Source organism: Falco punctatus (assembly GCF_963210335.1).
Source record: "Falco punctatus genome assembly, chromosome: 12".
Taxonomy (NCBI): Eukaryota; Metazoa; Chordata; class Aves; order Falconiformes; family Falconidae; genus Falco; species Falco punctatus.
Genome location: NC_137592.1, coordinates 27,931,696 through 27,943,364, shown reverse-complemented (window position 1 = coordinate 27,943,364; position 11,669 = coordinate 27,931,696). Strand labels below are relative to the sequence as shown.

The following is an 11,669-nucleotide window of genomic DNA, read 5'->3' as shown; positions in this document are numbered from 1 at the left end:
GGTCCCAATCTTCCAGTAACCAACCCGGGCAACGACAGGACGCAACCTCACCAAGAATTTGTCCTTTTTCTTAAAAACAACACCCAAACCCCAGACTGCTTCAGGAAACCACAGGAACCCCGCTCAGCATCACGCGTCCGCGCTGCCCGCCCCGCACCTTCGCACGTCCCCGCCGTCCAGCAATCGCCCCGGCGCTGACAGGGGGCCGGGACCCGCCGGGCAGGACCCCCCGGCCCCCACAGGCGGCGGCGGGGACCCCTGGCCCGGGGGCCGGGCGGGCGCGGCGCGGGGCGAGCGGCGGCCACCCGGGGGGCCCCGGCGGCGACCCTGGGGCCTGCCCCGCCGCCGCCCCCCGGCACCTCCGGGGCCCGCACCCCACCCCCCGCCCCGGGCGGCGGAAGTGTGTGTAGGGGGCAGTATAGGAATTTCCTGTGACGTCCCGGCCCGGACTCCATTAGGCTGCAGCTGGGCTCAGAGGAGACAAACCCAGCGGGCAGCGAGCGGAGCGGGCCGGGCGCCTGGGGCTGCCGGGCGGGGGCTCAGGGCAGCGGCGGCCGCCATCGCCAGAGGGAGCCCCGAGCGGGCGGCGGCGCTGCCTCCGGGACCCCCGGGGGGCACAGGGCCCCGCTCCGCCTCCCCTCACCCCCGCCGCCCCCCCGCCTCCCCCCTCCTCGCCCCCCCGGCTTCCCACCACGGCCGCTCTCGGCGAGGAAACTCTGGCCTCCGCTTCCTCCTCCTCCGACTCGGACACCGGCGGAGCCTCCCCGCCCCCGCGGAAGAAAGCCCGGGCCTCCCCGGCGGCGGCGGTGGAGGGAGCAGGAGAGCCCGGGGCTTCCGCGGGCAGAGCAGGCCTCACCTCGTCCCAGTCCCCCTCGCTCCCCGCCGGGCTCGCCCCCGCCGCCGCCCCGCTCAGAGGCAGCAGCGGCAGCGGCGTCAGCAGCGCCATGCAGGCCAACGGGGCAGGAGGGGGCCAGCAGCAGCAGCAGCAGCCGCCGCAGGGGCCGGCGGGCCCGGAGCTAGGCTGCCTGGGCGCCCAGAATGGCGAGGCCTCGACGGGCACGGCCGCCGGCGACCAGCTGGCCCACGCCAACGGGCTGCTGCCCTCGGCCAACAGCGGCGGCGGCAGCCCCGGCGGCCTTAGCGTCAACAACGGGGTGCCCGCCGCCGGGGGCCCCGGCCCGGCCGCCGCGGAGCTGGGGGGCGGCGGCGGCGGCAGCGCCCTGAAGAAGAAGAAGCGGCTCTCGCAGTCCGACGAGGACGTGATCCGGCTGATCGGGCAGCACCTCCACGGCCTGGGCCTCAAGTAAGTGGCCGCCGAGGCCGGGAGGCCGCGGTGGGCGAGGGTCAGCGCAGCCGCGGGGGTGGGCTTCTTCCCTCCCCGCGCCGGCCGGGCCGCCTGCACCCAGGGGCCCCCCGGGGCCGGGGGGGCCCCGCACACACGCCCCGCCGCGGGGAGGGGGCGGCAGCGTCCGGCGCGGGGTCGCGGGAGGCCGGTGGTCCCCGCGGAGGGTGGGCAGCCGGGGCGGGGGGCTCCGAAGGGACCTGCGGGGATGGGGGGGTTGTGGCAGAACCTGTCCGGCCGCAGGCTGGTTGTCCCCCGCGGGGAGAGCCCGGCGCCGGGCAGCGGGGCGGAGCGGTGGGGCAGGCCCGCTCGCCAAAAAAACATGGAGCCGGCGATGTGTTTTTCCAAGCCTGTGCCGGCCAGGCTGGGTGTCTGGAAGGGACAGGCCGGGAGCCTTCTCCGCCAGCGATGGCAATATGGAAGTCGAGTCGTACACCGATAAGGGTAGATCAATACCAACGCGTTAGTGGGGGAGAAGTTGTCGGGTAAACATAATGGAGCCCGCAGCCGGGCGGGGGGGGCGGCTTTTTGCAGCTGAGCTCCAAGATAGGGTTTGTCAGCTCGGAGGAAGTGAGCGCAGGCCGGGCTGCAGCGCAAGGGGCCTCTGGTTTGGCTCCGCAAACCCTCCTCCCCGCGCACGCTGAAGGCCTCTGCAGAACACCCGTTCTCCATGGTAATCTTACCTGTCGAGCAGACAGGAGCATGTTGGCCCTTTCCTAAAAATCAGAATAGGGAAAATAATCGCCCGGCTGAGTGGGGGAAGTCTTAAGAATTCAATCACAACACTGACTCTGTGAGTAAAGCTTAAAGCCAACACCTCGTAAATTTTGGAAGGAGGCTGGAAGAAGTCCTGTGAAGTCTTCACGCAGCTGCCACAAAAGAAGTCTTCAAAATGTTGTGGAGTGGGTCAATTATAAAGAACTTAGCACATAAAATAAATTGCCTCTGACACAAGAGGCAAGTTTACAGCAGCAGACAACTCGTGACTGTTCATAGACGACACCACAGTAAATAAGCTATTTTTAGTGTAAAAGGGGGAGGGCTACAGGTTCCCGAGTTTGTTTATTTTATTTTAAGGAGCCAGTCTTTTAATACGTGATGAAGAAGAAAAAGTTAGGCCTGTTGTAGATGCAGTAGCTCTGCGTTCTTTTGGGGGGTGGGGGGGGTGGGCAGGGGGCAGTAGGCGCTAGCTAACAGCTTTCTAGTCTGTATCTTCATAAAGTTTTTCTTCTGTGCAGAGATGGCTGTTTGTGGTGGCTGGTAAGTCACGTACTTCATGGTGCTTCAGCAAAGTTTTCAAGCTCCTTGACAGCTTGCTTTAGATACAGGTAGCTGTTTACCTGTCTCAGCCAACCAAGACAGTCTTTTTTTTTTTTTTTTTTTTTTTGACAAGCGGCTGAATCTGGTCATAGTATTCTTTATTAAAGTTACTCTTAAATATGGTTAACTGTTATCGTAGCAGGCGGTATATTTGTGAGGGTAAAACTGGTCGGGTTTTTTTACACTGTATCTCTCCTGCAGCCAGACTGTTGATCTTCTCATGCAAGAGTCAGGATGTCGTTTAGAACATCCTTCTGCTACCAAATTCCGCAATCATGTCATGGAAGGAGAATGGGATAAGGTAACGTAGGGCTTATAGGACTGTATTAACCACTGTTTAAATTTATAGTATCTGTGAGAGAATTCAAAATCCATTCTCCTTATATACTTTTTTTTTCCCCTTATGCCAATTTCTGCAGGCTGAGAACGACCTGAATGAACTTAAGGCCTTAGTGCATTCTCCGCATGCAATTGTGGTAAGAGGCACACTTGAACTCTTTCAGAGCTGTATAGTTGGACTAATTGTAGTGGTGTAATCTTTCACTTTGGAGTTGGTTGTCTATAGTTCTTGTTTTCTTTTTTTGTTTACTTTAAGCAGCTTGCATGCTATCTCCAACGTCATACTAATCTGAACTTCTTTATTCTTTTTTTAGAATGAGATAGGAAGCCCAAAAGTATTTAGGCTAATATTTGGTGTACTGAATGCTTAAACTTTGTTAAACATACTTAACTGACAAAATATAAGTCCTGTAACAGTCATAAAATAGGTCAGGTTCTGTAGAAGCTGCCTATGTTGAATACTAATTTCAAACTTGAAATACTTCTCACAATCTCTGTGTTGATAGGAGTTAGGTTTTCTTGAGGGAAGAGAAGTTTAGAAATAAAATGCAGTAGTACTAATGTGGAGTTGGCATTTTAATAGCACATTACAAGAATATAGAGGCTGCTATACACCATGAACAATGCTGTTGCTTTTCCAGATGGCTTCTAAAGAGCAAATGCATTTGTATTGCTGTTTGGGATTTTATTTAGAGCTTTTTCTCTTTGGCTGGCTTCTTTTTGTCAAAAGGTGAACCTAGAAATAAAAGGTTAGTAGATCCTGTGACTTTACAATTGCAGCATGTGTTGTTATGATTTCAGTTACTTTGAGGAAAGCATATCTTGTTTTGATTTTTTTTCTTTATCTTGATGAAAATCAGTACCTAGCTCTTCAAACAGCTTGTTCCATTGTGTTTAAATGTTTATTTAAATGAAATGAAGTTGGAGCAACTATGGTCACTTAGAAAGAAAACAGTAGCCGGGCTTTTTGAGGTGTCTGTGACTGTAAACAATGAAGAATCAGCTGATGGCTGCTTAGCTCCACTTCTAGCTGATTCATTTGTTGTCAAGACAATTTCCTGTCTGGTGGAGGAGGGAGAGAAAGAGAGAACAGGAAGTGAAGTGGGAAAAACAGATGTTTAACAAAACATCAGAGGGTACTTCAGAGAAGTTTACATTCTGTTCTATTCATTTGGTGAAAGCTTATACCTCTTAGTTAGACTAGTAGTTCACTTTCTCTTTTTTGAAAGACTTGATACAGGTAAGATTTACTGTTCAAGTAGTTCAGAATATTGCATGCAGCTTTCAGTAGTTTGTGGAGACAAAGTATGAAGCCACTGTATGTGACTATGAATGGTCAGTTGAAGGAGATTTTTTTTCCTCATGTTTCTAACTGCTGAAGTTATCAAGTTTCTCTGTAGTGTTGAAGCGTTTTACCTGTCAGGGAGTCAAGAGGTTTAACTGAGTACTAGCAGTGTACTTTTTGGAGGACTTAATTTGTGGAAAAAGGGGACATTTTCCTTTGGGAGGGCTCTGAAAGCATGCTCTTCTTTAATTTTGATGTCTAACTGCTTGAATGAAACTTGGTGCAATAAAAATAGTTGATTTAGACAGAACGTCACCTGAACTGAATATTAACTATTTTCTTCTTAAAGTTGTTCTCCTTTATATAAACTTAATATAAAGTAGATACACACACGTAAGACATTTAATACTGTTTAGTACTGATTTGCAAGGATAAGTTGAGCCCATGTGAGCTCCATTGAGTATGCCCAGGCTCCACCTCTCTCGCCACCTGGCTTTTTTGTACGTGGTTGAGATTTTGGGTGGGTGTTAGTATAGTCAGCACCTGGAAAACTAGTGAAAGATCATGACAGGTAAGGAGGGATGCTTTATGCTTTGTAGGTAATCCTGACTGCAACAAAGTCAGAGCTAACAAAGATGATAAATGTCTTGATTAGGGAAAGTCCAAACAAGATGCTGCTCCAGGTAACTTTAAAATGGAAAATTGGATTTCCTGACTCTTGACTCATACTGTATGACTAGATGATTAAAAAATGTGTGCATACCAGAAGAATGGGTACCTAAAAGTTTAGATGGCAGAGAGTGTTTAACAAACTAGGGGGTGTGTGTTTGGTGGTTTGGTTTTGGTTTGTGGCTTGTTTGGTTGGGTTTCTTTTCCTTAAGAGTTAATATGACCTGGACAAAATACAAGCAGCTATGTGTCCTGGTTGGAATGTCTGGTCAGTGAAGAGGATAAGTATGTATTTTGAAAATTCAGCTCTTGTATTTCTGCAAAGAACTGTGAATTCTGCAGGTGAAAACACTAAACATGAAAGGGCTGATCTCAATTTGTAAGCCTTTGATGCTATGTGTTGATATGTTGGGGAGGGGTGACATACTGCTATTTCCAGTTGTGTCAACACAACTGAGTGCTATATAGTGTGTGATTAGTCATGTTTACTTTTACAGCATATGAGATACAGCTGTCTTGAGACAATCTGTAGGAAAACTTTATAGTTGATTAAAGCATGTTATTTTTCCTTGAGTAACACTTGTAAATACCAGCTTCAAGCCAGCCTGATGTTTTGCTTACTTTAGGGCTACTTGAGCTTATTATGGTGTCTGTCTTGGTTAACTAATTGAACCTAGGAAGAAATCTGGAGATTATTCCTCTATAGTAATCTAGAATATACTTTCAAATTGTCCTCTTTGCTTTTCATTTTCATTTACTTAAATGGTGCTTTCCCCAGTTCTGGAGGTTTACAGCCTGCAGCAAGCAATACAGCATGAAAAGTTATCTATATCTTGTTGTTTGAGCAAAGGGCTCCACCTGCTTATATGGTGTCCCTCTTGCTACAAGCATTAAGGGCAGTTCCCTATTGGAATTAATCACTTTGTGACAGGATCTATACATTCAATAAGGCTTAAGCCTTGTTAAATTCTATAGGCCAGAATATTTTCTGCCCTTTACGTATCAAATCTTACGTTTAAGTTTTGGATGGTTTTTAAGTGCTTTTATCAGTTTTACAAGACTATCAAAATAATAAGGACTATGAAGGAATGAAAATTGGGGTCTTAGTTCTGCAGGCTATACGCAGATAGCTACTGCTTCGAGTTTGTCTTGAAACATCAGCTGATGTTAAAACTATCTTTTAGTTACCTTCCTCATTTCAAAGAAGAGCTGTTTCAGCAGTGTTTACTTAATTAATTTGAACTTAGTACAGTAATAAAACTGTTGTGGAGCTTGTTAAGATGTGCAGGTCAAACATAATACCAAAAACTAATCCTAAAATGAGGTAATTTTGCATTTAACTCCTTAAACTTGTGAAGATTTGCTGCTGTAACCAGTGATGAAAATGGCCCAATTTCTTGACACTGGTATGATGCTTGTCCTATTATTTTCACAGTTGTGTTGCTGAGTCTTTTACCCTCTGTTACTTAGTGCTGGTGAATCATGGTGCATGCAAAACTTCTAGAACGTAAAATTTAAAAGAGCCTTTCCTACTAACAGTTAAGACAATGAAGGAGTAAAGTACTATACATTCAAGTTGGTAATCACAGGCTGTAGTCTGAAGAAAGCAAAATGCTAACAGTACATACGTTAAACCAAACAAAAGCCCCCTGTAAATCTATTAACTCTCTTAACTTTGCCCCCAGCTTCAACTTAAATTATAGCTTCTAGAAAGAACAAAGTAATGCACTTTATCCTCATCTTCTCTATAGAGTTGAAAGATGGAATGAAGTAGTGATAACTGAACAAAATCAGCCAGAGTGCAGTACTGAAACCGGTGAATTGGATTCTTCCATGGGTCCTGCAGGGTGAAGAATCTTTTCTATAAGCTGAGCGATGATGGTGTCTGAATTTAAATTATTCAACAGTAAAGGGTGTAAAGATGTCGAATTTCCATTGCAGACACTGAGATTTTAACAACAAATCCCAGGCACTTCTGTTGTGTTGTACATGGCATAATGTGGATTATGATAATTTTTATTTCCCTTCTTTGGAAGGCAGCTAAAGAATATGGAGAATGAGTAAGCTTATTCTTGTGGGTACGTTGTGTCAGATTAGTTTTATACTTGTTCTACTTAAACAGTGGGGTGTTTGCTTTTGCTTTACAGGTGCCAATATTATGAACAGCTCTTTCCTTCTAGAAGAGGTTGTTTGGGGCTCTAGAAGAGATGATATACTCAAAATGGTCTTGTCTACCATGAGAAGATGGTATTGGAAGTAATTAGCAGCACTGTTAGTAGGGCATATACGTAGCTGAGAGAAAATGAAGACAAAATTCAGTTGTTTAATGAAATATATTTGTCAGCAAACTCAATAGTTGCACAAAAATAGTAGGAAGCTGTGAGTGTCCTGATAGAAAAAAATTACTTGAAATATGATGTCGATGAAGTGTGACTTTTGCCTTAAGGAGGCTGTATTCATGCCATTGTTTGAGTATGCTGTAGGACAAGTTTTGGAGCAGTTACGAAAATAGCTTAGGAAATCAATTTAATTTCCCTATTAACATTTACTCTATTCTCTGCCTTTTACTGCAGATAAGTTACAATTTAAAACTGCTTATCTTCTATTGTATTTCTCAATTATCTTAACAGTAGACCCCTGCATGAAGTGTACTGTACTGTGTTGTTCTGGGGGCTTTTATATTCCTAATACACCAAAGTCACATGTGGTACTGATGACTAACAAAAAACTGAAGTTACACCTCTGGGTAACTTGATGACGACATTCTGCGTGGTAGAGTTCCTGTAATGCTTCTGTGGAATTGCTGGGACTGGCATTAAAAAAAAAAAAAACACAACTTTTTTTTTTTTAGGGTTTTCTGCTCCTTTTACTTTTTCCCCTTAAGTAATGAAATTAACATGCCAAGTCCTACAAGTGGGGAGGGAGAAAGAGCAATTGGATACAGATATGGTTATCACAATTTAAGGGGAGGATTTAATAAATACTATATTACATTTAATAAATACTATATGCAGTGAATGGAGAAGGAAGAGTGGGAGGGGTTACAGTTCTTATTACAAACTGGAAATATCAGATTATTTTTGATCTGGTGGTGATCATTAGTGTGAGGTGACCAAGAGGAGCAAAATGCAGTATGTGACTACTACCTGAGCATCTCCATGCATCCTGGTGAGCACGTGCACAGCTGGGAGAGGAAGCTCTTATCCCTCCTGCTGCTAGTATATAAGCAAACAGCGTGAGGTCTGCTGGCCTACAGCATGGAACCAGCCACTGAGGTTGTAAGTAATTGGGATATCTTTCTTTTGGTTTTCTACGTGTCTCAACACCAAAAAATGTTGTCTTGCCTGGAAAACCTGTGCAGTGATACTCTTAACTATTCCAAATTCATACAAACTGAAGAATTGGATAGGGAATGTAAAATGGCCTTGCCTGTCACGTACAGGACAACAGAGTACTACAGACACGTTAAGACCATAAATCACTTTTACTGTGCAATGTTTTATGCTTCACAAAGCTGTGTGGTAGATTAATAGCGCTGTATGTGGAAACTTTATTCTTTTGGAAGAATTGAACATTTCTGGAAGTTAAAACTGCTTTTAAGTTTTAACTTTGGATTTTGCATGTAGGAAGTGTTCAACTTTTGCGTAAGCTTTCATAGGACAGGAGTATCTTAAACTTCCCAATTAGCCCTCTGCCTAAGGAGGTTAGCAGTGTGTTTGAAACTAAGTAAACATTGACCAAATATGAGCATGAAAATAGCGAGGTGCCTGAGGTCTGACAAAGAAGAGGAAACTGGTGGTGTATTCATTAGAGAAGCAAATGTAACTTGCTACATTTAATCTTCAGTTTCTCACGGATAATGTCTAAGGATGTACATTTTCCTCTTTAACCTGTGAGTCTTGTGGACCAAAAACGTCTTTTCTCTCTGGTAACTGCTAGCAGTAACGGTGATGTACAGACACAGGGCAGTTGGGTTGATCTAGAAACAACTGAACTGTGTTTCTACTAAACTGGTATTAGAAATTTCTTGGACTTCAGGTGTTTGAATATAGTAAATAAAGCCTGATTATCTTTTTTTTTTTTCAGACACTGGTTGTTAGAATAACAGGCTTTATTTTTTAAAAGAAAACAAAAAATCCCCAAATACCTGTACAAGATGAAAGGAACACTATCAAATAGCAGTGATTAATTCTGAGAAATGATTCCTAAAATATAGGAAACTACTTTTTTTTTTTTTTCTGTAATCCTGACAACTTAACATGGACCTACAAAACAAAACCGGAGGCAGTGTCAATTTACTGTTGCTATATGTTATGCAGCTATGCAAACAATCCATGTCAGCTTCTATGTAAGCAGTATGAGAACTTGTTGAGTTGGCCTGTTGTGTTCTGTGCTGTCATGCAGTCTTAAATATGTGATTAGCTGCTTTTGGGCACTTTACTTTGGATAGAATGTAAGATCGGAAAGCCTGTCTAATTCAGGTTTTGAAGACTGGTGACTGAAAAGGGAGTGAGTATGAAAATGAGACAAATTGAAGGGGGGGGGGGGTCTGAGAAATGAGGTAGGAGGATACTTGGAGCCCCATAAGGCAGGAAGGAAATTCATGAATAACTTAATTGATGCAATGTTGTTGAAAACCCAGCAAAAAAATTAAGTAATGAAACATTACATGTAGCTGTATTTCCGAAGGGCATAGTAGAATGGTTTCTACTGTTCTGTTTAGGCTCAAACGTTTTCTGAAACTTCAGTCAACCTTTTTCCCCTGACTGCTGCTTTCTGTCATGTCAGAGGATGAAGTTTTTGCTGCTGCAGCAGAAGTACCTGGAATACCTGGAGGATGGCAAGGTCCTGGAGGCACTTCAGGTTCTACGCTGTGAACTGACGCCTCTGAAATATAATACAGAACGCATTCATGTCCTCAGTGGGTAAGTGTTTGGACTTTGAGAACTTTCAGTGGAATTTTCTTAAGAATTCTATAGCTTTTGATAGCTGACATCATAAAAGCTCCGTTAAAGCTATTATCCAGTTGATGGATAAGCTGTAGTGAGATATGCTAAAGTGGTGAGTAAAGATGACTGTCCAGTGCACGGTGTTCTGTTTCAGATGCTTGAAAAAAATCTGAATATGATTTACTTTTGTAGTACTGGAACCCAAATTAATATATACATATGTATGGTCATCTGATCTTGAGAATTGTTAGCCTGTTATAACAATAAATAGGTGAATATAGTCTGATTTGTTCTTAGATGAAAATAAGACTCTTTTGTCTTCCCTAAAATTCTGTTGATTTTGTTTTTCCTCTTTTATTGCCAATTTGTAGACATTTGTTTTGAGGAAGATGCATGTTTGTGTAGAATAGGTCCCTGCCTTTTTCCCTGTCAGTCTCAAGCTAAAGTCACCTGTTTCTATCTATTCATTGAGAATGTTTTGATGATATCATGCTTACAAGTGAAAAGAATGGCTCCAGAAAGACTTGGTCTCTTGGTGTGTGTACGCTTTTTTTAAACAGGTATCTGATGTGTAGCCATGCAGAAGACTTGCGTGCAAAAGCAGAGTGGGAAGGGAAAGGAACAGCTTCCAGATCTAAACTTTTGGACAAACTCCAGAGTAAGATGGTCTAGCGTTTAGAATTTGTTTCCACCTCTGTAAATCTAGTACATCTTACATAATGACATATCCCAGGGAATTGACTTCAGCTGTATTTGCTGGTGCTTGTTGTTGTATTTTTGGGCTAATGGGGATGCCTTTAGGTGCCTTTACCCTTCTATATCTAACCTTTTCTGTCTCTGGTAAGAGCTGCTATTACAAATAGTTTATTAGCTGTGCTGCGTGCAGCAGTAGTATAACTTGGTGATTAAATGTGTGGTTCGGAGAGGGGGTGGGGAGAGCTGTACTGAGAGGCTGAAATTCAGCATGGCCTGTAACCACTGTGATAGTAGTGTTGATTGACAGTGGTCTCAGACTTTGCTATGAGTTACAGTTTCTCTTCTCTTTTGTGGCTGGTGTAATACTGTGTGTCAGTCATAAACCCCATGATATTCTTTATTTTGATAGTGTTCCTTAAATTAACACAGCTGATGTCGGTCTATAATTGTACAGATTTTGTTAAATACTGAATCTTGTGTAAGTGGTGCTTACCTTGTGTCAGGTCAACATATACTATAAAGATAACTATAAATACCTTGCATATAGCTCTGCTTTCCAGAAGTTCATGCTTCTAATTCCAGAGGTATAGCTGTAAATTTGACAAGCTGTGTCCCCTCCTTTCCTATAGCTTTTAAGCTTTATTTACTAAGGTCTCTTCCAGAAACACTCAAGTCAAAATACGCTTTTCCTTGTAACTTGGTTTTGATTATATTTGTTTGTTTGTTTTCTTAATAACTCTTTTAAAGCGTACCTACCCCCATCAGTGATGCTTCCTCCAAGGCGTTTACAGAACCTGCTACGTCAGGCTGTGGAACTACAACGGGACCGGTGCCTATATCATAATACGAAACTAGATAGTAATCTAGATTCTGTCTCGCTGCTAATAGATCACGTTTGTAGTAGGTAAGAAACCCTTGCGATTTAAGATGGGCAACAGTCTCTTTTCTCTGTCTTTGAAAATAATCTAATTGTACCTACTGTTAGAAGGAACGTGAAAATTAATCTGGGTTGGTTTAACAGAAGTTGACTGGGAAAAGACAATTCACATTAAATGAGTGGCAGTGGGGG

General features: G+C 44.2%; 1 protein-coding gene across 3 annotated transcripts in view; it reads left to right on the top strand.

Annotated features, from left to right (window-relative positions):
* The first annotated feature begins 488 nt into the window (after positions 1-488).
* Positions 489-11,669, top strand: part of WDR26 (WD repeat domain 26) — a 31,369-nt gene continuing 20,188 nt past the window's right edge. The window contains exons 1-6 of one of the 3 annotated variants that reach the window (XM_080408740.1): positions 489-1,303; positions 2,864-2,963; positions 3,082-3,138; positions 9,744-9,880; positions 10,465-10,562; positions 11,348-11,504. In XM_080408740.1, coding sequence (XP_080264866.1) covers positions 945-1,303; positions 2,864-2,963; positions 3,082-3,138; positions 9,744-9,880; positions 10,465-10,562; positions 11,348-11,504 — 908 coding nt within the window. In that variant the 5' untranslated portion in view covers positions 489-944. The remainder of the gene's footprint in view (positions 1,304-2,863; positions 2,964-3,081; positions 3,139-9,743; positions 9,881-10,464; positions 10,563-11,347; positions 11,505-11,669) is intronic. The other 2 variants (XM_080408741.1, XR_013931577.1) reach the window with 2 other exon arrangements.